The 27,078-nt window shown below is 44.1% G+C and overlaps 1 protein-coding gene across 1 annotated transcript in view; it reads left to right on the top strand.

Annotated features, from left to right (window-relative positions):
• Positions 1-475: 475 nt before the first annotated feature.
• Positions 476-27,078, top strand: part of LOC146860159 (uncharacterized) — a 330,246-nt gene continuing 303,643 nt past the window's right edge. The window contains exon 1 of the mRNA XM_085646318.1: positions 476-539. Coding sequence (XP_085502444.1) covers positions 505-539 — 35 coding nt within the window. The 5' untranslated portion in view covers positions 476-504. The remainder of the gene's footprint in view (positions 540-27,078) is intronic.

The following is a 27,078-nucleotide window of genomic DNA, read 5'->3' as shown; positions in this document are numbered from 1 at the left end:
TGTGATTAATGTAGCTAACCATCTGCAATGTTGATCTCATAAAATGTGGACCTTGTAAGATAATGAAATGCCAATAAAAAGATTTTACAAAAAAAAAATCAAAATACGCTGCACGTCTCACACAGATGGTCGGAAGCCACACACACTAATTCCTGAACATTCACTATAAATATGCATTCTGGGAATTGTAGTATTTGTTCGTTTGAGGAGGACTAACACACCAGAACACTGCTTTGCAAAAGAATAGGCTAGGACTGGGAGCAGGGTGCCCTCGTGACACGAGTGACCTGACGGCTTTACTCACACGCGACACCCGATACCCCGAGAGTTAGCCGTAAGGCCCTTATTTTGATGGATGACGTCCAGGGCAGGGCACACCTTGTCCTCCCGTGTGAGCGCGAGGCGTGTTCCGCAGACGTACAATGCAGGAGCCAGTAACTAATCACCTGTTTATGGTAACGGCGTCGGCCCGCGAGCCGTGCTGGGGTTCAGGCTCACCTGTTGATGGAGCGGGAGCCGGCTCGCGAGACCGGGCACAGGTAAGAATCCCCGCTCCCCCGAGCTTTTTAATTGCGTTTGCCTCCGCGTTCTGATGATGGCTTTTAAGGAGATTTGACAGGTGTGTTTATGTCGGCGACTTCAATCTGCATCCTTTTACTTAACCAAGCGTTCTGGGAGATGTAGTCTTTCTGTGCTTTAATTGGACTCACGCGCCAGGTGAGGGTGCTTTATGAAATAGGCACCGGGGACTGGATACACACGTCTGCTTGCCGGCATGGCGTTAATCAGAGAAGCTCCTAGTAGAAGGAATCGGGCGCTGTTTTTTGTCTTGCTTGCGGGCAGGTTTCATCTTAACCCCCAAAACTCGGAATAAGAGCTATTTACCGTCCGCGACTAGGTACGAAACACACCATCCCTCATTCTGAAGTACAGAAATCAGGGCACAGGAGAGAGAATGTGGTCTAGACTGCCGACTTTGGGAGCTGGGAAACCAGGGTCCGAGCCTAGGGGTCGACTCCACATCCCGTGATTCTGGGCAAATCACTTAATCTCCCCGTGCCTGAATGTGTCCTTGTGTAACGTATAATCGGCAAAACAATAAACAAGCATTTGCAATGCAATAGGTCTCGCATTTACGCAAGTTTAAGCTATTGGCATTGTAAATGACGATGCCTTTCATTTATGTTTGAAAAACGAAAACACAAAAAAAAGGCATTGTTATTTGCAATGTGAATAGCTCAAACTCGCGTAAATGCGAGACCTATTGCATTGTAAATGCTTGTTATGATACTTGCTGACTGTGCATTGTTGGAAGTCTCTGTTATTTGAGTGGAAAGCCCAGTAGCCTAATTTGGCCCCAATCTGGCCTCTGCATTACCCTGAGCTCATGAGAGTGATCATTCTTATAGAAAGATCCTGAATTTGTCTAGATATTTGTTATACTGCTGCTCCGCCAGTGTGACTGGGGTTGTGGAATGTTGGTGTGTGGTGATGCAGTGGAATGTTGGGTGAGTGAGAGTCAGTTGGAGAATGGGCTGAGCAGCAGGAATGCGGCTCCTGGTGGGGCTCTTCCTGTTATCTACTTAAATAAACATCTACTTAATCTACCCTGGACTACTCGACATCCTTGTATTACAACATTTATTGGCGACGATTTTAAAGAGGAACCTGTGTGTGTCAACTGAGAGAGAGAAGAAACTATTGAAACTAAATCTATATAAAACAAACCTGAGGAAGCTGAAGAAGTTTAAAGGAAACTTATGCAACTTAGAACTGCAGAGAAAGACAGTATGCCCTCTAGCCCCACCAGTGTCCTCTTTCACCAGACAGCCTAGCACCCAGGGCATGCTGGAACACAATACACTTTCATCGACGCGATGTCATAACATGACAAGGTTGCAGAAGATCTTAATTGTCACTTCAGGATTATGAGTTTGTTGTTCACATCCTCATTCAAGCCCCAGTGCCAGACCAACAAAACTATCCTGCAACTCCCTGCAAGTGGATATTTTGTGAAGAGTCCTATTAATACACAGGACATATTGTAAAATCAGAGACCGTATGTGCCCTGAATATCAAAGATGGAACAGCAAGGTACAAGAATATCAAGACCAAAATATCGTAATGTAAGTATGGATTTTCTATTTCAAACTCCACATATATGCACCTTGACGATATATTTATCTTCATGGTACGTGGATGTGGAGTTGGGAACAGCGAATCTATTCTTCCTCTACATGCATTTACCTTTCAATATTTTGGTCTTCGATATTTTGTATATAATAGTCTTGCACCACGATCTTTATATCCTCGATATTCAGTATTACAGTAATCAGAGACTGGTCACAAAAAGTTAATGTCTCATTTGTGACCCCCTTTTGTCATCCGTCTCTTAATACATCAGACCCCCATGTTAATTGTTGGAAGACTACCCTTACACTGACCATCAGTCCCCTGTACACCCTGAGAACTTCAGGGCAAAATGACGTTCAGCATCAGTGGGGCACCCAGTGGCGGCCGCCATAAAAGAAAAGTGGGGGGGCAGGGGATGGACGGACGAGAGGGTGCAAGGGGGAGGAGGAATGGGGAAAATAATGTTTTTTTTTTTTAAATCAACTTTCCTTTTGTTGCCGCTGCCTCCAAAATCTGCCTCTGTGCTCTCCCAGCAGTCTCTGGGGAAGCAGACTTCCTACTAAATCCAGACGCTGCTTTCATGCTGTTAGAGCTGCGCCAAGATTGGTCTGAGTACCCTGGTCTGCCGCTCAGACAGTCCCTGGGTGCCTGCGGCTTTTCTCCAACCCGGCTGTTAGAGAAATAGAAATGCGCATGTCTGTTTGGTCAGCCTAACACTGCAGCCAAACTTATATGCACACTTCTAAGTGCCCACCACTCCTCCCGGCCCCGCCCAATACTACACACATGCCCAAACCAGTCACAGAAACAAAAAATGATGTTTTATTATCATTTTATTTTTCTGTCACTCAATCTGACAAGTGAGGCAACGCTCCTCCACCATTACGGAGGAGTCGCCCCTGGGGGAACTTTGAGTCTCCCTCTCTCCCTCTTCTCCAACTTGCTGCTCCAATTTAGAGCATGACTTCCAATGTTCAAGACTTAACTGGGCTGCCACTCACATTGAACTGTGCAGCTCATTCTCCACTCCATCAATGCACCTCAGATTTCCACTCTCTCAGTTTGGCATTACATTTACCTTTTCATACTTGACAGGATCACACAGCTGGTTGGGTCATTCCAGTTCTCCTGTGATTGCACTAGAGAGGCTACAGCCTCCGCAGCCACCAACAAGCCCACTCAAATATGTTCTTGCTACTCCATTTTGTCGTGAGAGTTGGTGTAAGGGCAGCTTAGAGCTCTGAAGCAAATCAGCCATTTTCAGACATGGTTAGTTAGCTATGTCTTGTTTGTGCATGCATTTTGAAAACATGCAATGTTTTCAACCACACTGTAAGCGAAGACACTCTGTAACCTCTTCCGAGGCCCGCGAATAATACCCCAAACTCATCTGACCAACCGTGGCGTGACGCAAAATGGTGGAAGGGCCTGCAGAATGTGATGAGGGGCACATATTCATCAATCTTCAGCTGAATGGGGGCCCCTCAAGGGTTGTGGGTCTCACTGTGCCACAGGAGCTTGCGTTAATCCCAGTTTATCTAGAAACATAGATTGAGCTTATTTATTAAGATTGTCGATAGACCCATGGTTGATGTAAAACTGCTCCTGTACGCACGGGACCTCGGTTCTGTTTTTTAAATAGTTTTATATAGCGCGACCTCGACCGGAGGATATCAGAGCGCTTTACATGAGCACCAGTTTCGTTACGGAGGGACACATACTTTTTTGCGGGTACGAGGAGATTAAGTGATATGCCCAGAACCCCAGGATGTTGAGCGTCCCTGCCGAGACTCGAACCCGCTCACCCCGCTACGAGGTCGATCGCTTTAGCCACATAGCTACAGCCTTCAGCGTGCTCGGAATAAAGTTAGTACATGTAGAACCTTCTAGGTCGCTATGAGTGTGGTGATGGCTAGGCCCGATTGGCATTTAACTTCCCCCATCACACTGCTGAAGTAAGCTTTTAGGTGTACAGTTTGAAGGATATCCGTAGTTAATGTATGCTGGCAACCGAAGAAAAAAACTGTCCTATCCTGGCAAGTTAAATTTTTTGAGGCAATATGTACATCGTCAAAACATGATTGTTCGAATTAAGAACCTTATCGGCCACTCGCGCATATCCACGCATCAATTAAGACTCTAATTACCAATCTTCAAATCCTGGCGAACCGCAGGCTGCTAATTGAACCGGACTCTCTCCCCGGCTCGCAACTTCGGGTGTGCTGCTCTGAAGGCCACTAACAAATCCATAACAAGCAAAACAGAAAGCAGCTCCGGGCTGGGGAGGAGACCTGGGAGGGCTGCCCGCGCATGCGCAGTACCTGTCACTTTCGCGTGCAGCCGGTGTGGGAGCTGAAGTCCCGGGTCCCAGGAGGGGGCCCGGGTGAAGAGCGGCAGATAGCAGTGCGGGGCTCCCATGCATAAGGAGAGAGCCCCGCGTCGTGCTGGCAGTAGTGGAGCTGGAGTGCTCCGGAAGCCGCCGTTCAGAAGGATTCCCCCCGCAGACCGGGTGAGTTCTCCATATGTCGAAAGTGAAACTAAATGCTGGCTTGCGAGGGAAGAGGGACAGGAGATGTGCACGCCGCGTGGCTGTAGGCGCGTACACCAACTCAAATCCGCCAAAAGCCTGCGCGTGCACATCTCCTGTCCCCCTTCCGAGGCAAGTCAGCAACAATAGATCTCGCTGGCGACAGCAGCGCTTCGCGCTGCGTTCGCCAGGCGAGACCTAAAAAGCAGAGAAGAAGCCATCCCCACAACTGCTAAATGTCCCATGAGACACTTATCCTGTTGTTATTTAACCAACAGTAAGTTGCACCTGCGGGGACTCTGGATGCAAACTATAGTAGAGCTAAAATGATTTAAAAAAAAAAACGAACTGGGCTTGCTTTTGTTTAAAAAGCCAGGACCGACTGATGTCACACATAACATTTGACCTGTTGGTAGCCGTGCACCAATTTCAGCTTGAGGTGAAGTGGAGAGGTAACGCTGCCTCCTTTACTGTGAGGGTTCCCCCAACCACCCCCTGGCATTAGCATGTGTAATCAATCTATACTATTGCGTGCAGTGCCAGGGTGGCCTCGCAGAGGGCACTATTTAAAACCTCCCTCTGGAGCACCAGTTCTGTCTGAAGGCTACCCACGCGGATTTTTTTTTATTTTTATTTTTTTATATCTGTAGGGAACTACCAAGCACTAACTATAGCATTTGAGCATCAAAACATGATAATATTTGTATAAAGTACAAGGAGGAACAAAAACATTGCACTGTCATGATAGAGAGGATGACTAGTTCTTTTGTAAAATTAAAAGTTAAATTAAGAGTTCAACTGTAGCTTTACACTAATACATCGTGCACACGGTTACAATTCGGTGTATATATATACACAGAGTAACTGTCCATTAAAACTATACAAGTGTTGGGAATGATCATATTTTGTGTGTGAAATATTTTCATTGCCTTTTTATTTTTCCTCCAAGGCGCGCAGTGGGCCAACCCTCCTCTACCCAAATGAAGAAACCGCCGCTATTTGCCAGGCCAAAACCTTCCTTTGAATACTTCTAAGTCACACCTAACATAGGCACTAAATGCCCATAGGGCAGGGTGCACGTAACATTTAAAAAGCAGGACACGTACATTTTATGTGTTACATGTCCTGGCAGTGAGAACCAACCTCAAGTTGCTTTTTACTGTGGCAAGGCTGGCCTCTCATAGACAACACTAGTTTACCATAATACACTTAAGACTAGATTCAGTTTGGCAGCAGCTAGAAAAATACTACTTTCACTAATTTTAATTGTAATTTAAAATCCTCTTTCGCTGTAAGGTCAGATTTTAAATGACTATTTTGGTAATGTCACTTTTAGAAAGTTAACATTTTACTGCCTGGGCCAAATGTGCCTTTCTGCCAGTGTTCAGGGTCACCTTACTGTTCATACCCCTCCTGTGGTGCGATGTTTATTCCTTCCAGACAGTAGACAACGGGCCTCGATGTGGAGAGGCGAGGGTCTTCCTGACAGGATTACTGGGAAGGAGATGGGCCCCTTCACTTCAAAGACTAACCGGGGGACTGTACGCAGTCCATCCTGAATTCAGAAGAAGCTTCACCCTGTCACTGGTAGATACAGCTCCTACCTGCCTGCTTTTTATTGTGTTAGCCAACATGGAGCCGATCTCATGTGACAGGGAAGAACTGACCAAAACCAGTTTAAGGCATATACATGGCAACCCCAGAACAATTCATCAGAACACTCCTGGACCTGAGAAGATTCAGAAGAAGGACTGCCCTGCTGTCTGAAGAGGGAAGATTGGACCTGCTTGCCTGGAACCCAGGACATCAGAAGTGACTCTAAGGGTCAGTTGGCCGTCGTCCTGTTTGAGATACAGGGACACAAGAAGCTTCCAGAGGCCCTTCCTGCTTCCCAGGCCCAATAGGACTTTTCTTGGTCCCCCTCTACTGTCTTTTGTTGGAGTAAGTCTTGATTCCCAAAGTTCTATCCTCAAGTTCATGGACCCCTAGCTGGAGTTAGAGTGTACTTTTCCCTAGTTGACCGAAGGTTTCACCAAATCGGATGCAGAGCTAAAAAAAGTAGGACAGCTCCTGGCATGAAGCCTCACCGAATCCAATGCAGAGCTACACCACATATCTCCTCGGTGAAATCTTCCCCGGCTCTGGGGTTGAGCAATGCAGAGCCCCACCAAGCTACGCAGCCCACAACTAAAAGCTTCACCAGAACCAACGCAGAGCTGCATCACAGAGTACTTGCATCAAAGTGAGAAAATAAAACTCCCAGCGGGACGAACCTTGTCCATTATTCCTGTGTTTTGTTTTCACTTTATTGCTGTTTGAGTACTGAATAAACACTTTTCACACTACCTCTAAGTTAAGCCCGAGTGCTGTGTGCCAAGCTTCCAGTGGGTTAAGTGCAGGCTTATTTAATGACTTTTGTTGTTCACCCTAAGAAGTAGTTTGATTAGTATTTCAAGTGGGGTCTCAACCCCCTTCAACTAATAATCCAATTTCTTACAAAAAGGAATACATTTTTGTTTATTTATAAACTGTTTAGTAATTCACTTGGTTAAATATTGGCTTTATAAATTATACAATGTCACACTTTTAGACTATTATGTCAAAATTAATTTGCTCAAAATAAGTTTTAGTTCTTAGTACCTAAAAAATGATATCACAACAGATTTAATCTTTCTTTCCCTCCCTTAACCGCTTTGCCGCGGCACACATTCCCCCGCTGTGTGGGCGAATTCCACGCATGCGCAAATCAGACGGCCCCTGGCCATCCTACGCACACGCCCACCATGACGTTGGACGGCTTTGGGGCGACCGAAGTATGGAACAGGTTAAAACTGCAAGTTCTTGACTGATTGTAGATGTCTTAAGTTAAAAAACTAAATTACAATATAACTGACAGATGGTCGACATCAAGTGTGACGCCATTTGCCAGTCCTGTGTTTTTTCGCCAAGAACACTTTGCATTTTGGTACTTGAAATTTAGATTTTTGACATAGCAAGTAAGAGCTCAAAATGGCAACATAGAGGGTGCTGTTGTCTGAGAGTTAGGGAGGGCTGAAGATGTCATGCATGAAATAGGTGGACCATTTCATGGCAGTGTATACAAACATCTTCATATCTGCAAAATGGGGTATATGGATGTATACTACAGGTGTATGCAAAAAATACAGTTTTGAAAATGGCAAAGAATCTTTTGCCATACTTCTTCAATTGCAAAGAAAATCATACATGGAAAAAAACAAAAATTTTGAAACCGGGACATATATTAAGGATTTTGAAATTCAACTAGATATTTTTGAGAAGCACCTTCATCAGCAGCTTGACTATTTTCCGGTTTGAAATATTCCAACTTCTTAAATGGTACATTTTCAATGCTACTTTTAGGTTTTTACTAGACAAATCTGCTTATAAGAAACCTATTTTAGTAGATTATATCAAAAAGTTGTTAATTTAGTCTTCCAAGACTTTTCCAGAGGGTGTTTCCAAATCAGTTTATATGGAAGTCTATGCGGGCTTTGAACCCCAATTCTAAACAAAAGTCTGATGCAGAAGATGAAATACGTCCTCTAATCAAGGGCCTTTTGATGCCTTATTTTTTATTCTACACAGCTCACTGGGAGGACACCACTCTGCTCCTCACTTTCATAAGTCCACAAAGGATAAGGTTTTGTTCCAGTTGCCGAGAGGAATAGTTTCCATCTATATCCTCCATTTTTAAAAAGCTCAACTTCACGTGCCACTGACATCACCTCAATTTGTTCCCTACACATCAACCGGAGTTAAAAAACAGCACTAAATATATATAATTGTTCACATGTTCTACTTAACAACCATCAACATACCAAACAACACATCTATCACAAGGTCAAATTGTAATGACCTTTCTCCTGTCGTAATCAATTTCCAGTTTGTTTGCTCTCAGTCTATTAACTGCGCACTATAATGCAAAAGGCACATTTGCCAATTGGTTTGTGTCATCCACTTATGTTAGCATAGGTAGTGGCAAAGTCCCTATTTTGGAGTGCTTACAATCCATGTTTTGCAGTACATGGGGAAGACAAGCCAAAGGTAATTCAACTACTAATGTTGTGTATGGATGAATTTCTATTGTGTATGAATCGAAATTTCTGGCCAACCGTTCTAGTAGAATAGACCAATCATAGCACCCTTTATTCTGTATTTTGCCCTAACCTAACAAATCAAAGCAGATCATTACAATTGGGTCCAGTAACATAAAAATTCAAAAGCTTACATACATCATATCAATAACAACCTATCATGAAAAACATGATGTGCTCACATGTCGCTCTTCCCTATCGAATACAGCAAAGAAAAACACCTCTTCTTTTCTCCTCTCTCCTCTCCTTTTCTGTTTGGAGCGATAATACTCTCCTCTGTGTCGTTAGTAGAATCCTTACTTTCTTCAATGTTGTTCAGGCTCCAAGTATGCTATTTCAAAGCTTAGTCATTACCTTAACAGCCACCCCTTTAATCGACTTAAAATAAAATTCCTCGAAGTCAGTCGCCAGGCCCTTGTTCTCAAGCTATCTTCAAGACGTGTACCTACTTGGAACGCCATTGAGTCCGTCGTGCCTCTAACCGAATGTGCTCCAAAAGCTGACACATATATTCCTGACTCCTACATAACCCACTTCACCCAATATGGGAGGGCAAGAGAAGCCAGTGCTCAATAATGGGGTTTCATGGCAATCAAGACTTATCTCACTTCTAATCTCTCCTCATACTCTTTAAAGACCGGACAATGCAAAACTGCGGCAGAGCCAGAAATGCTGCATAAAATTAGTCTTTGTCCTCCTTGACATCACAAAGGGTACTCTTTCCAGAGAAGCTCACCCCACTGCACCTAAGGCCTTCACGTATGATACTCTCCGACATAAAACAATACACAGTAACATCACAACAAGGAACTTAGTCAAACTCTTGACAGAAGGGGTAGTGCTGCCCTTAACCTTTTAGTTCTCTCTGCGACATTCGACACGGTCAATCACGACGTGTTGGTTGAGCGCCTTGCCTCACTAGGAATCCGGGATAAAGCACTCCTACTACTCAGATCTTTTCTGTCCAACAGGACACAATCAGTAGCACCTCAACACTGAGCCCTACTCTTTCTAACTTGTACGTCACCCCCTTGGCCAAGCTGATAAGCTTTGGTTTCTCGCTGGTGTCCTACGCTGACAACACACAGATTGTTGTGACCATCAACAGCCCGGCCACAGATATGGCTCTTGGTTTCAAGACTTCATAGGTCATATAGGGAACTGGATACAGGCCAACTGTTTGAAACTAAATACGTCAAAAACAACAGTCATGCTGTTCGGCATCTCGCCAAGTATCTGGTCAGTATCTGGTGGGGTAACCAGGGCCAAAAAACAAATCGAATACCTGTAAATAGAGGAGTACGCCAGGGGTGTGTTCTAGCACCCACTCTGTTTTCTTTGTATGTGAATGGAGTGGTGGACTATCTATCGGAAGTTCCATCAGATACACCATCCCTGGCCGGCAGAAGAATACCCACTCTCCTATTTGCAGATGATACCCTCCTGATCTCCAAAACCCCGGTAGGCCTGCAGAGCCTGCTATCTAGTTTTAAATCTTTTTGTGATGAAAGGGGGCTAGTCATTAACACTGGGAAAACGAAGTATCTAGTTCTTAACCCTCCGAAAAAGACAATTAAACCGCCAATTTTAGATGCTGTTTCTTTAGAGAGGGTTACTGAGTTCGACTATCTTGGTATCCGCCTCTGTGATTCGATGAGTTGGGAATGTCACTTACACAAGATGTTGCTGACTCATAAAAGGGTATTGGGTGTCCTTCTTAAAGAACAACGTGCCTCAACCCTAAAACCTATCGCACCAATCCTTGACATTTATAGGGCAAGGGGCGTCAGTGCAATCTTATATGGGGCCGAACTTTGGGGGACACACAAGGTGGATCAGTTGTCTCGCTCGGAAAGCAAGTTTTTGAAAGATTTAATGGGGCTTCCTTATAGCACCCCAACCCTCCCACTGTTATTAGACATGGGGCTAAGATCAATTAGCGACCAGGTTAGGCTCCGCCCTCTACTTCTATGGGCAAGAATCTGGAGAGTTCCAGAGTTGTCTTGCTTCGCGGACGGCTTAACTGATGTGCTGGAGTCGCCGGGCTGGTCCAAGATCCATTGGTTGAGAGAAGTCAAGCGTCTTCTTCTCAACATGGGTCTTGGCAATGCCTGGGCTAATAGAACTGCTCCCCCAATATCTCTGCTAAAGAAATTATATTGGAATTGGGTAGCTGATAGCAGATCCAGTAATTCTAAATTGTGTAGAACTTCCTTGGACTTCCTATTAATAAAAGATTTGCCCCTTTGTGAACCGTATTTGGACATTGTCACTAAGCGCTGTGATAGGGCATTGTTTTTTCAGTTTAGGATAGGCCTTCTTCCCGTTGGGGAACTTACCTCTAGGTGGAAGCACTCGACCCAAACCACCTCTATGTGCCCATTTTGTGAACACAGGATTGAGTCAATCCCGCACCTGTTTTTCGAATGTTCGGCCTATGCCCTTCCCCGCAGTAGATGGTTAAAACCACTATGAAGAGAACTTGGGACAAGGCATTTTAAGGAGGCTATGCGTGTCTTAAAAAATGATCCACGCCCACTTTATGCCTGCGGCATAGCCAAGTTCCTGGGTTGGGCCTGGCGTATTAGATCATCTAGGCGTTCTTATCTTGTTTAATTTGTTTTTAAATGATTTTATCTAATTTATTGGGGTCTTTTGTATAATGAATTGTATGTTAATGTACTGACTATTTTTATTGTCTCATTGTTTTGTGCTAAATGTACTGCTTTTTAAGATATTTTTTATATCGAAATAAAGCCTATGATGATGATGGTCAGACAGCCGTTGGCCAAGTGACATGGGTTCTCCTCCAATACCAGCCAGCAAGGTTAAAAACCTAGGTGTTTTCTTCGACTCCAAGCTCTCCTTTGAATCCCAGATCAATCAGACTACAGCTGCATGTTTTTTATCCTCAAAATCCAAAAAAAAGTACTCCCGTTCATCCCATTTGAACTAAGGAAAACAGTGGTCATGGCCCTAATTGGCTCCAGGCTGGACTACTGCAACGCCCTTCTCACTAGTGCGAGCAAGCGCAGTATACATAAACTTCAGGTGACGCAGAATGCCTCTGCCAGAGTCCTGCTTGGGCTTACCCGCTTTGACTCTGCTTCTAAGGCTCTTGCTAAGCTTCACTGGTTACCTATCGGCAAACGCATTCAGTTCAAAGCTTTATGTATTGCATTTAAGGCTTCACGCGGCAAGGACCCCCATGCAATGGTCGTAACTCTTCAAGCCTTACACCTCGGCCAGATCACCGAGATCCTCAGATAGTGGCAATCTGATTGTTCCCAAGATGATTAAACTAAAAGTGGGGAGGCAAAAGCTTTGCATATACCACTGCCAAACTCTGGAACTCCCTGCATACTTCTCTTAAAAAATTAAACTAACCTGTTACAGTTCAGGAAGCGCTTAAAGACCTCGCTTTACTAATTTTACCTTATTAATCAACCTCACTGCCTGCGTGTCTATCCAGCGCCTAGATAACCTCGGGTCTGTGTAGCGCTTTACAAATCCCTCATTTAATTTAATTTAATTTAATTTCATCACCAGCTTACCTTGTAAGTCGTTGACCAAACAATAAATATGCGCTATATCATGTTCACATGCCACAATTAATCCTACCAGGATTGTGCAGGAGATTGTACTCTTACACCCTTGCACAGTACTCATATTAAATGGTGCACTTCAACTGGACAGCCATCATCATAAGAATGTCCTGCCAAAATCACAGATCTATACTAATTTTCTATCTTGTGGGCCTTACCTTGTTATACCAGTTCGGATAGGAAATTTTGAACTTAGGCTTTCAGTGCTGAAGAAGAATGCAGTCCCCACTCCAAACACCTCCAAACAGACCATCTACTTCAAGTTGTCTTATAGCTCTCAGTGGACCTGGGGCTGAGGAATCCTTCATGAGCACAGCAGCGTTTTCTAAAAGCTCTGATGCCACATCTATTTCTGACATCCACGAGATCATTCATTTTCGAGGCCTTCCTCTACCAGGGAATTGATTTCCCTTGCTGGATATATCAGGCTTGACAGACTGTGACGCAGTAACACAAGTGAACGCACTGACAACCAAGAAGGTCAAGGAACCACACCTGTGTTGATCACCACTTATGCCCCCAACATCCTATAGAACCTGCATACACATATGCCGCATCATTATAAAAGAGCTGCATAACTAGGGTTTATGAATAAGTTGATCAACCCACTCATGTTGCAATATGGGTGGTCTTGAAACTCCTCGTGCCTGCAACACGGTGCCCAGGGATCTGCCTCTGCTCGTGTTCTTCCCCCAACAGCCCGCTGATGATGTCACTGGCACAGTCTATGAACAGTGTATTGGACGAGCAGCGGCTTTGTTCTTCCCAGCATTCCGCAACCTCTTTTCAGCTACATGAATGTCGGCTGGCCCAGCAAGTTTGCAGGCTGAGGTCTATGGAATCTCTGTTTGGTCATGCTTACCTTCCTTTGGTTGGTGATGTCCTTCTCTTGGTCAGTGGATGATGCGGGGTAGGGGCATGGATTCTATGGCTATATACGGAAGGGCCTATTATGCTTTCTCCAATCATTATTACTCATCAGCAGTAAAGGAATACACTAACATTTCTACTATTCAACTACAGTTCCTATGAATTCTAAAGCAAAAATAACCAACGCAAAGGGAAGGCACATCAAGTATGAGCAGCATCTCTGAAACAACCTATGTAATGTGGAGAAGAAATGGGAAACTTTAGAAGGAGAAAATCGAGAAACAAACAAAAGTTATACTTTCTACATTTATTTTCACAAAATGAAAGCAAATTCCAATTTTTTTCAAAATATATGAAAAATCGGGATAGTTAAACATTTTTCTTTTTACTACTTCTTTACTTGTGTCCCTCATCCTGTCAACAATGTATGCTTACTATTGAAATAGCAATTTATTAGTACCTGATTTTGACCTTAAAAGAGATTGTTTTGTAATATAATTTCTGCATACTCTTTCCTCTGCCACTTTTGTTCCATCAAAACATGTGTTTGGCTGGCGTCTTGGGTAGTTGATCTTCGTCCTTCGTCATTGTCTCGGTCTATGGGTAGACATATTTTTATTACAATGTTATTTAATGTTTCAGAACAAGCAATAATTTTAAGGGTAATGTTGCAAAGCACTTCCTCTTTTATGCAGACAATGGTATCTTACCTTTAGTAGTCCAGATCTCCTTTCCATTGGTTCTGAATATTGGGGTGTGGAGTTAGGAGCTAAGGCCTTATGGCATATACACTGTCTCCCCTGAACATAAAATTGCTACTTTAATACAAGAAGATGTAGGATTTTTAAAATGTGTTTAAGGGCCTACAAAAACATACTTGCCCTTTGCTGTGCTATCTAAAATAAAACTGAGGGATTGTTGGACAGTCTCTTCTTTGAAAGAATAAATTACTATTTTCATACATGATGAAGCAAGACTACATTTATTGCTGTACATACATGCTGGTTAAAAAAAATGTGTCTAGATGAGGATATGGTTTAAGTGAATTTGAAACCGGTGTGTTACTTCTAGTTGGAATATTGCATCCTATATTGTTATTTAAGAGTGAGCCTCTTACTTTTCATGCAAACTTTGCCCAGACACGTCCCAATCAACAGGTTGTTTGCTTTTACGGAGGTAAGCCATTTGAAAAGGAAGAATTTGAAATGTAATCCCTCACCAAAGCTCTTCTCAATAGAAAAATAGAATACAGCGTGAACATGATGAGGATTTTAATACCCAGCGACAGTTTAGAATATTTCCTATTGAAGCATATTTTGATAGGATTAGGGATCTGGGGCCAAGATGTTCGAATGATTAGATTCGTACATCTGTTGAACCAGTTGCAACTTTTACTGGCAGCTAAAATGGACTTTTGGTAAGTACAAAAGCCTATTAAGAGTGTTTAAATATTGATTTGTTAAAATGCTGAATCCCTATTAAGAAATCTCCAGATAGCAATTTTTGAACTACAAATAAGGAATCGTTATTGATATATACAAAGGATTCTCAATTATCAAATTAGCATTTAGCACAGGCAGTTTGCCACAAAATACAAGCAGGTCACACATTAACCGAGTGGCTCGGACCTACATGTTTTTCTTCCTTCTTTAAATGTTATGTAAGGTTTGTCTACTAACATTTTCCAAACAGAGCTTGACCCCTAGGGTATAGAATTTGGAGGTTGAGGGAAGGAATGTCAGGGACACAATGGATGGTCTATGTTCTTTCAAGACATCTGTGGTACAGAGTGTGGTGAAATTTGACTGGATGATTAAAACTGTGGACAATTTTCATGGTAGTATTACTTGTCCGTATTGAGATTTCCTTCACCAACTCATGTGGAATCCCTCAGGTCAATAATGCAACAGATGTTACTTGACCAACTCAATTTGCAGGAAGGAATGAGTTACTGCTCAGTATGTAAGGTTTCCGTCTAGCCTCAAATACTAAATGTTAAGATTCCCCTCTTTGGAGCACGGAAATGGATGTTTTGAGGGCATCTGATTGACAGGAGAAAACGTTGCAATTACTATTCTGAAGGAAGATGATGATGTGAGACCTTGATCGTCTCCTCCTTTTTCCATTTCTGTTTCAGACCTGCTCATTGGAAAAATAACGCTCGTGGGTGTAAAAAAAAGCTTTGATGCTAGCAGGTGGCAAGATTTCATGGGTTTAGTGGTCAAATTAAAAGCAGTATGCCAAAGCCAGACAAGCGTTTTGCCTGTTTGACTCCACTCAGAACCTTCTGAGAAGCCTAGAGGAGTCTGAGGGATGATCTGTGTGTCTTGACACAAACAAAAACTTTATTGACTGCTGCATGTTATGCAGTGGACCCTCCGTGCTGTGTTTTGGGGAATTCTTACCAGAACTCCCCGGGGGGGGGGGGGGGGATTGTTTTTGTGGCTAGAATATTGAAATTGTGGATCCATTTTTTTAGGAACACTGTCAGTGTCTATTCACGCTGTGCTTTCTATGTACAATTGAGCTCTGGTGTGATTTGTTTACTAATATATAGAACACAAAGTTTCTCTAAATAAACAATGCCCTAAAACATGTTTTATTGAACACTTTTGTCCCAAATCCATAACCTAGAATTTATGCATTAAATCCCACTGGATTCAACAGATCAATACGTTAAAATGTCAATATTTCACAACTCATTAAAAGATCAGTCATGCAGAGTATACTGCAATGACGAATAGCTATATCTAACGTCACAATTCTTAGCTCTCTTTGTGACGTCAACCCTCAGTGTCACGTCTTGGTCCGCACCCCTTTCTTGGGCCTTACACGGGTTTTGGTCTCTGCCTACACTACAAAGCCTTCACGCTCCTCTCAACCGTTTCACCGGTTTTGGTCCCTGCCTTTGCTACAAGGCACACACCTACATCTGGGGTTCTTTTACTTGTGTTGTCCTGGTAAATTCTGGCACAAGTCCCGCACCAGAGAATGTGGGTCTTCCTTCTTCGTGCAGATACGTTCTTCTGGGGATCAGACTAGTCTTCCGCCAACTGTTTGTCATGGGTAAATTGACGTTTCTTATTCCTGAGTCAAAAAGGATGTGACTGGACTGCATCAACAATCCAACAAAATGCATTGCTGCTGATGCCTTTGTCAGCCATGTTTTAGTTGCTTGATAAATAGATGCCAGAGGATACTGGCGTCCATCTTGGAATGCGCTACCTAGATAGATGCTACAGTTTCACTCTCTTTCTTGGCCTCTTTTCTTGTTCTGTTACTATGCTATTGCTCTCGCTTTAGCCACTCTACTTGAAAAGCGGTTCTTCCTACATAGGCCATACGGTTTGGGTCACTGGTTAAGCAACAGGTTTTCTGGCAGCTACACTGGTAAATGTATGTGGCCAATTTATTGGATGGTTCAAACCGGAGAATCCACACGAGTTTGGTACATAGACCTGTCGGACTCGTACGCACTTTCTCTTACTACTTTCATAACCCGTGACCTTCATTGTCCAACTGCCTCACCACAGTCCTCCATTCATACCAAACTCTGGCAAATTCCTAATCCCCCACCCCATAGGACTGCGTACACCGTCTTGTATGTTCCATAGGATGCAGTGTTGCTTGGGACTAACTACAAATACATTGTTTCCAATGTGACGCTGTGCAACATCTGATATTGACGGTATGCCTCATAACTAAGAGTGTTGTGGTGTCTTTATACTATTGTTCTTAAGAACCCCTATTTTACCTGATTTCCTGAGGAGTCTTCATTCTTTCACCAAAGTGTATATAAGGGTTGTATATAAATCTTTCAAATAGGAAAGTTAAATCGAATTACAAGGTGTGATTCTAATACTTTTGCATGTTATTTATAAATCTACAACATTATTTCATCAGATGAATAACAATGCGCTGGATGTACGGAACGTATTGTATGGCGGTGTGCCTTGAACAAATGTAACATTTAGTCCCCTTCTGTGGCTTCTTTCGAATGCCAATTTGATAATATTTTGTTGGCTGTTCAAAGGCAGATCACCACCCACATTTATTCCAGCACTTTTTCGGTCTACATATCGCCAGTGTTTATGGGGAGCACCAGCTCAGCTGGACTCTTCTCCCCCCCTGGATTTGGAACCCATCCCTACCACTTTGCAGATGAAGGGCAACTGTTGGATATGGGATATTACACTAATAAAAGTCAAGTGGTCTTTAATTTATTGTAAAAGGTATGCCGCAAGCTCTTTAATTTTTTTTACGTTTATAAGGTACACTGACATTTACCCATGTTATATAAGAAATGTTATATTGTAATTTTGCCTGAAAATGACTCCTTATTGAAAACAGAGATGTTTCCACAGGTGCTTCAACATACAAGCTAACCAATGCAAAGCTTGTGCCCAGAATCACAAACGTAAGACATGCTTGGTTGCCCCCAAAAAATGACCCACACTTAAGCAAAGCTCACAGAATGAGGTAATGGAAAAGCTGCAGGCTCCTTCTTAAATATCGGAGTTCACACACTGATTTACACAAGATCCTAGCAGAGGTTCTGGCTAATGAACTTGTTCCACCAAATAGCTCTTTAATACATCTCAATCAATCAGGCTCAATGCCACCCAGGTCTATGTTCCTAAACATGAGCTGTCATGAGGTGTTAATACAAGGCCTAGGATGTGGACGGCTCCTTTGCAAAATGGTCCCCTCTGCATTGAACAAGTGTCCAAATCCATCAAATCGACATTCCCCTTTGGAGTCAAATGAAAGATGGTCTTTGGCCCGGAGTATATCTCACTGATCGCTCTTCTTTATATGACATCTATTGCAGTGTTTAGGTTAACCAAAACCCGGTATGGTAGCTTTGACTCACTCGTGGAGAACAAGCAGGGCTGCTCCCGTTCCCTGATTCCGCTTGCCTGGACGCTAAAAGCCTGGGCTTGTTGGGTAATGGGAGAGCCCTCGTTGAATGAGTCTAGTGGAAGGATGACATTGAAGATTGCTTATCGCTATGTGCTGAGGATATTCTTTTGTTTATCGTGCATCCATGGTGACAGTATCTAGGCTACCGTTCGGTTTCATTTGTTCAATTACACTTCGGATTCAATACATACTGGCCGCAGAGTACCCTGTTCTTGGTATGCAACTGGTCAATCTATTGTCCTCTTGGGCACTATAATTATTATATTAATGAGGAATGGTTTTGTTACTTATATATGGAGATAAAAATCAGTTGATGGAATGCCATGTTAATGCATTTCTGGATAAGTTCTACCAGGACGTTTTATAGTGGGATAACGTCTCATCATCCCCAACTGGTAGAACTGCTCTATTCTAGATGATATCACTCCAATGGTGTTTGCACGTGATACATAATATTTCATACCGGGTCCTAGAGTCAATATTTTAAGAAAACTAATACTATGATTGGGACTTAACTCTATGAATCAAAGACCCCAAGAAGTTGACTGCTTGCTCTAACCAATGGGTGCATCAGTGTACCACATATTCTAGAAAATCTAGCCCATTTGGTGGTTGAAGTTATTGGGGACACTTCTTTACAAGACAAACCATCAGTCTGATTAGGCTGGCTAGCCGTACATATATGCGCTTTCTTCATGGTGTTAAGTGACCCCCATATGAAGCCTTCAGTAAATAGGGCGTGGCGCACCACCATGAAACTAGAGGGGAGGAAAGATACAATTATGAAAGAAGCACCCTTATGGGCTGGAACCAGACTTTTGGAAGATTCTGCTGTGACAGGATATTGGGCGTAAATGTTATTGGTATTTCTAAATTGGCCAAGCTGTTCGAGGTAATGCAGATCAAGTCCTATGACAACCTCCATGCTCGCCTGTAATGTGTCGGACCTCCTTAGAGGTGTGAGAGAGAGGTGGACGAGCCACGTAAGTCAGACTGAGGACAGAGACTGGCACACAGCTCTTTCCCACACCGGGAAGATGATCATACAATCCAGTTTAAGGGTTTTCCAGTTTAAAATTTGGATTTAGTGTCATAGATCAGGATTGTGCACCGTGGGTTGGGTTGAGACTCCCTACGTGCGTATGTTACCAAAAGGGAAGATAGACCATCTTTCCCCACTGTCTAGGGTTGCCCTGAGATGGGAATGTTCTGGGTTAAAGTGAAAACTGAATTGATGGCAGTTTTGGGAGTGAACTTCCTGCTGATCCCTGGCTTGGCTATGCTGAAAACATGGGAGAAGTGGAAGTGCCCGGTAATACAAATAACCCGTGTGCTTTTGGATTGAGGTTGGGCAGCAAGGATACTGCCGGTGAACGGGGTGTTACAATAACGCCAGAGGTGCATAGAATGGGGGGAGAATGATGCATGAAATCAGTGAATGAGAATCACGGTTAGCCTAGAAGGGCCAACATATCGGCCTCATTCAGGAACACCCCACTGAGTGATGGATGTGCTGTTTAGGGAGGGCTGTGCTGCTGATGTTACCCAGGGTGACCAGATCTTTAAGACCAAAAACCGGGACATTTAGCAAAAATAAAAGCACTACAATTTTACATCAACCGACCATAGAGAATGAGAGCGCTCTTCAGCAGGGAATTCGAGAAGTGGCAGTAAGAAAATAAACAAACTGCAATGTTACAAGCAATATCATTCCTGTTAATTCAATTGCTTTCTTATCACAGCTGGTAACTATTCCTGCTTTGGAAAACATAAAAACGCACCTCAAACAATTTTCATTCGACCGTCTCTAAAAGCTGGGGCATGAGCTACATTTCCCAACATCTTCCGGGGACAGCTGGTGGAACACCGGGGCACCTGGTCACCCTAAGGTTACCTCCATGTGCTGATGATAGCACATGGGGAGGGACTAGCATAGCCTGCAAATAAGAAGTAAGCAAATGAGTGACCAGTGGTAAGCATCGGGTGGGCTCTGAGCCCCTGTAAGTTCTTGGTAACCCCATAATCATTTTTGCACTGTCTGGACCAACAATTATACATACACCGTTCCACCCCTGAGGAGGGTGTCAACAGGCAGTTTGTGCGCCAAACCATCCATGTGTCTTTTCGTAGACAAACATAGATACCTACACACAGTGTTTTTTTGTTACTGCAACTGGTATTAATATCTGCACTGCAGTACAACATACTGCTATTAGTTTGAGCACAGTTTGAGTTGAGGTACCTTATTGCTCTGGTCGTGATGTTTCTATTACAGACCCGAGTATGTTTTGTGATTAAGTTGGCTCATCATTCATGTGAATTTGGTTGTGGGGATTTTCGGGGTGTCTGTATTGCAATGGTCCGTGTCAGTGCTTAATTTGTAAAAGAAGGAGTACCAGTGCCCGAAGCTCTGCTCAGAAGCCCGTAGCCGGCCCTATTACATGTTGACCCGCCCAGTACCAAGGCTGCGTAGTCTTGAATCAACCTCGTGCCTCAGACACTCCCTGCCCTTTATCTCTCTCTTGCTGGTTCCTGCTTTCTCCCTTTGTGATGGTATTCCATCTTTCTCCTTCTTTCCCCTTGTTTTCTTTTCCCTTTCTTGCTCTTGGGAAATGTCGGATGAGGAAAAATAAGTACCTGTCCCTAAAAATGAGTGCCTGTGGTCCCCACTGGCCAACAGTGGCTCAAATTAAGCACTGGTTATTGTTCTTTGGTGGGTATAGCCTGAGGTCTTTACCGATTTCAGAATGTGCCCTCTATGAAGAACGGTTTGTGCATTGAGTCCTTAGTATGTGTCTGAGGTCATTGAAAGGGTGACATCTTGTAGGGAGCCAGAGTCTGCCTGTTAAACAGGACTAGCTGTGGAGTGTTGGTAGGTGTTAGCTTAGCATGTTACGCATTTTGTCATTGAGCATGCATGTCCACATTCACTCGGTCCTCAAGTCGTGCATACCTCAACGCACATGTGATGACCCAAACCGGGTTGTAGGGATAACGGACTAGGTAATTGAATCTCTTTGATAAATTAATGTCCATTTGAGACACCCACTAATGAGAACAAGCATTGGCATAGCCAATAGGTCTAGCTTTTGAGCCCTTTTAAGTGTTTAGCTATGCAGTACATTACCTATTACATTATCTATCAAAGTTTGTGGTAAATCAATGGCGGGAGATATAATATGCAGTTGAAAAAAAAAATCAAATAATTACATACGCAAGCACATCGACCTAAAAAGGGCTTTAATTAAAGAGATTGCGACAGAGAATGGAAAAATTGCGAGGGATAGCACTGCGGCCTGAGCTATCTGTGTAATGCGAGGGATAGTTCTACCTAAACCTGTGCAATCCATGTAATTCGAGGGATAGCTCTGCTGCATAAACCTTTGCAATCCATCTAACTCGGGGGATAGCTCTGCTGCCGGAGTTTGTACAATCCCTAGAATCGAGCGGATAGCTCTGTTGCCTTAGCCTTTGCAATCCATGTAATGCGAGGGATAGGTCCGCAGTCCTGTTATGTGCAATCCATGTAATGCGAGGGATCTATCTGCTGCAGGAGCCTGTGCAATCTGTGTAATACAAGGGATAGCTCTGCTGCCTGAGCCTGTAAACACCACTGTGCTCTTTCCCGTAAGGGGCTATAAACCCCGTTCCGATGGGAAACCGCTCCCCTGCTGCAGTCTGTAACTTATGCGCTTTCCCCATATCGCGGCAACCTCCAGATCCAAGCCGCTTCTCGCCACGGACCCGGGTTGCCCTAACTTGATGTGCGCTAAAAAAATCAACTGCACCATGAAAACAAAGCCCCCGTGGATGTGCACACTGAGGCATACACCCCTTCTTAGCGTGGACGAATCTGAACCCTATGACTGTTGCTATTGCCATTGCACAACTGCCTCCTCTGTTTTAAAACAAAAGACAGTCATGTTATGTGTTGGGGTGTACATCCTCATACACACGTCACATACAGACGTCAGTTAACCCCCAGACCGGGCCGAAGACGACGCTCCGTCACTGGAGCCAAGCCCCCACCACCGACGGGCACGCTTCCACCATAACGCAGTATCCCCCAAATCCAAACCGTCTCTCGCCACGGACCCGGCTGCCCTAACTTGATATGCGCTAAAAGAAAGAACTGCACCATAAAAACGAAGCCCCCATGGACGTGCACACCGAGGCACGCACCCCTTCATAGTTGGAGGAATCGAACTCCAAAAAAAGCAGACTCCAAAGCCAGCAGACTTAATCCTTGCGCTACTGCACAACTGCCTCACTTGTCTCAAAACAAGAGATCGTGACTTGTGGCAACATTTGTGCACCTTAAGTTAATATCGCGTTCACAATTGCTGAAAAAGAGGATGATGGTGTAGACACAAAACATACATTTGTTGGTCACAAAGTTGACAGTTTAAATAATTTGCATTTTTCTGCTTTCAAAGAAGAACAATTTTTATTCTACTTGGTTCTCGTACTTAACAATAAGTTATGATTTCTCTGCAGATATAAAATGTACTTCAGTGCCACGACCAGCCCTCAGAAAGTCACACCTAAAAAAATATTGGCACGTCCTTCCTCCGGATCGCAGACTTGAAGACAAATTATTGAGCTTTCCAGGAACGCTGTAATCTACTTGTTCACATCATCCTTTTACCCTGCTGGCACCTAGAGTCACGAGGACATTTTTAGAACCGAGGGTATAGCAAACATTTCGGCTTCACTGCACATTGTTTACTATCCTTTCTTTGCTGTTTATAAGCAGCTGCAACGCAGTGTGAAAGGAATAGAAACCCGCTAAAATAAATAGTACTGTACACCGAGGCACGCCCGCTTTATAGCTTGGCAACCAGCCAATCCGCTCTGCTTCCTGCCGCTGCCCCGGTCAAGAAAGCGGCCTCGCTACCTCCTTGATCAACATTAAAAAGTATGTAATTACATAAAGGCAGATGCGCGGCTTCAAATCAAAGAACCGACAATAGAACAATGCAAATTCCCATAAGGGGAATCGAACCCAAGTAAAAAATGTTTGCAGACTGATTAGCGGGAATGCAGGGCACATGTTAAAGAATGGTTTCAAAAACCAAATAGTGACTGGCAATGTACTACTGCCAGCAGGTGGTCAGGAGGAATTCTGCTGACTGCTTAATATCCGCACGGCACCACTGCCAGATTCTGGAATCCCAAGAGACCCTCTCTTGTACAGAAAACAGTGGGGGGTGGGGTGTGTGCGGCCGAGAGCAGGGACACGCAGCGTTTACCTTGCGGGAGCAAGCGCAATAATTGCTAACACATGGCGCTGCTGCTCGCTCCCACAAGGGAAACGCGAAACGCACACGTGTTGCAATAGAAAGCAATGCACAACGTGCACGTTTTTGGCCAAAATGCTGATCGATTCCAAAAGGTCCCCTCCTATGCAGCGCATTCACGCTGCGCAGGCGAGACCTAAAAAGGGATGGTAAGCCACACAACGTCCAACACTGTGTGTGCCTGCAATGTTATTTTAACTTCCCTATTTTAATGAAGAGTAGCTCATGTATCCTGAAATGCTCATATGGATGCCATTTCCCAAGAGCATCAGCGTGGTCTGCCATTGAGTCTTTAATTCTAAACCGAGCACCAACAAGCAATTCCCAGCCTGTGGTGTTTCTCCTCTCCTCCCCCCCACTGCCTTACAAATCCATGCTATATTTCCAGTTTGAAACTTATGAGTAAAGAAGGCGTCAAATTATGAAAAGGAAAAATAGAACTCCACAAGAAATGCACAAAACTTATAAATTCACATTGAATTGAGTGGTTGAGGCGGGGTTCGCAATACTCAACTCCTGAAATATCACATTAGCAGCTTCCACTTCAAACAATAGGATTAATGGGAGGAGGGTTGGAACTCTATACTGTTCATTAGCCCAACCAGTTCACTTGTATTAATGCACACCATATGTTGTATTCCAAGGCAACCGACGTTCCTCCAGCAACCTGCCCAAAGTAGAGAGCCCCCTGGACAGATGGTGCCTCTAAGCTCCTCACCCTGCCATGGCATTGCTAATACCATGCAACAAACAATGACATCTATACCAGTCAAAAGACAGAGGGCCTGCTAATGCCACATTCTCGCTCTCTTGTTTAACTAAGCCGCCTATATAATGAGACAAATGAAATCTAGAACTAACACTGAAAAGATCTGAGCCAAAATATCTTCCATTACAACAAATACTTTAGAAGCGTGATTACCACGGGAGGCATGTTTTTAAGCTCTCCTGAAGAACAAAGCAGTGTTTTGTAGACTGACCAACCAATTATGGTGTAGGGTTGCGGGTATTAGAGTTTTGGAGTTTGGAACTAGTTGTGTAACAGGATCAAGCGTTCGAGTTTGAAACTGGACTTGGGAGGTTTGGCAGCCGTGTGCAGTGTTCATGGACTTTTAGTGTTGTTTCTCCACGAATGGTCTCTGGGTATTAACGCTGTCATCAGACATGCGTAGGACCTTTGACAGTGCTTGTCGAACGAACACAAGTGTGTCAAGAGAATTGCTTTGTATCTTCTGTGACAGGATATTCATTTGAATGCTCAACATGATGTAGATTATTGTCTTGGGTGGGCTTTTGAGATGGTCCACGCCCCCGTCCTATGGCCAACAGGGAGGGCTTTCAGTGGTTGAACCTTGAGTGATGCACAAAATGAGCCAATCAGTTCTTGGAAGGGTGAGGAATAGCGCTGTCCACCTAAATCTTGTAGATACTTTCAGATTTTGTGATTCCATTAGCACCCGAGGAAATAACTGTCGATTTAGGAAACTTATTATCCCTGCCACATTGCAGCTATCGTACAGGCAACCTTAGTGTTTGGGCTCAGGGAAGGAAGAAGTAGTCAGAGGGTTTGATTCACGCAGAATTTGAGTACTAGATAAGAATGCTGTTGCTGTGGGAGAACCCTGTGCTTGGTTCATGCTGGCCATGTGGCAGCTTTGCCATTGTATGTGAGACTGAAAGGTCTCTGGTCAAGAACTCCCTCAAACAGATATCCTGTGAGTTGTTATGTTATATTATGTGTATTTGTAGAGTGCACAACTCACCAGGGCAGGTATCGTGGTTTCAGCAAGAGCTGTATGGCTTGAACCAGCGCTGGGGCTAGATGAAGGGCCGTGTCCTCAGTTTCTTGTGAAATTCAAGAACTGAGGGGGAGGCTCTGATATGCGGTGTTGGGTCATTCCAAGCTTTAGGTGTGAAGTAAGAGACGGTACTGCTGATGGATCTGGTTCTCTGTACATGGGGTGCGAGTAGGGGTCCGGATGAGCGGAGGTGTCTGATATGTTTGTGGAAGTTTATGTAGTTTTTCAAGTACGTGGGACCAATGTTGTGTAAGGCTTTCTATATGTGCATGAGGAGTTTGCAGACTACTAATGTGTGTGCTTGGAAGTGGCAGCAACTCCAGAGGATTACTAGTGGCCTATCTTCAAGTACCCTACATTAATGGGCATACGTCAGCAACTCATGTATAATATGATGTTAGCTGGGCTGTTGTCTTGTGTGAGATCAGTTGGGTCACCTTATCAGGATCAGATAATACCATTCTTGCATGGTCTGCGAGGGGTCTTCGTGCACTTGTTGATGGGCAGCGCCTGGTATTTAGAACACACAGCATTAAACTGAACCTAAAATAGAACAAGCATTTGCAATGCAATAGGTCTCGCATTATTAAAGTTTGAGCTATTGGTGTTGCATTAAACATAGGACTAAAGATACAATTAAACAGGCCTCAAAACCCAAGAGTAGCGACTACACCTTAAACTCAACATTGCATGTATGCTTCCTAGCACCGCCTCGCATCTCACAACAGAGGCTCACCCTTCCCTGATGAAAGGGGGAGCGAAACGTCACAAGCACCGGAACAACGCCGATGAGCATACCCCGAAGAAGAACCCCTTCCGAATGACAGACACCCCCTCAAGCCACTGGAATCAAGCTATCCTGGCTGAAGAGGGGTGAAACCCCGGAACCGGTCCTAGGATGCTTGTTTTCGGTCCAGGGAGGACCTGACTTGGCAGTTCGGGCTGGACTGTTCCCATGAGGCACAGGGTCAAGACTGATTTGCATATGGCCAGGTCTAAACTGGGGTGGCATGGTGAGCAAAAGAATGATGGATTTAACCCAGATCTCTTGACTGGGGGTGAATGTTTTGATTTGTTCTGCATTCCGTCCATCAATTGTGTCTCTTTTGCTTTCTCGCCCTAAGTGAACCAGGTATGCCCAGACGTGGGTCCTGGGCTCACTGTGCCACCGGAATCAAGCTATCCTGGCTGAAGAGGGGTAAAACCCCAAAACCAGTCCTAGGATGCTTGTTTCCGGTCCAGAGAGGACCTGGCTTGGCAGTTCGGGCTGGACTGTTCCCATGAGGCACAGGGTCAAGACTGATTTGCATATGACCAGGTTTAAACTGGGGTGGCATGGTGAGCAAAAGAATGATGGATTTAACCCAGATCTCTTGACTGGGGGTGAATGTTTTGATTTGTTCTGCATTCTGTCCATCAATTGTGTGTCTTTTGCTTTCTCACCCCCTCATGAATGACAGATGGTCCACCATACCAGCAAATGTCTGTCCGGAATGGGGAGGGGCGGACAGATATGAGCGACTCTGGGAGACACCTTTCGAGAAACGACGGCGAGCCCCGTGAATAATATTCGCATTAAATAACCATTCCTCGCTAGGACTGTTGGCCTGCCCTCACCAGAGGCAGCTAGGCATGTGGAAACAACGCCACGCCAAGGCCAGGCGCATGTTCACTGCCACTGTGCTGTGATTCAGCACAACAAAAGCGTTTACCCTACCTTTTATAGGAGTACATTAAAAGCCAGAATTTTATAGTGAGCGCACACCGACACAAATCGTCTCTCAATGCAGTAAATAACAGGTGTCG

Source organism: Triturus cristatus, chromosome 3_1 (genome assembly GCF_964204655.1).
Source record: "Triturus cristatus chromosome 3_1, aTriCri1.1, whole genome shotgun sequence".
NCBI lineage: Eukaryota > Metazoa > Chordata > Amphibia > Caudata > Salamandridae > Triturus > Triturus cristatus.
The sequence above is the reverse complement of the archived record's forward strand: the minus strand, read 5'-3'. Positions and strand labels throughout refer to the sequence as shown.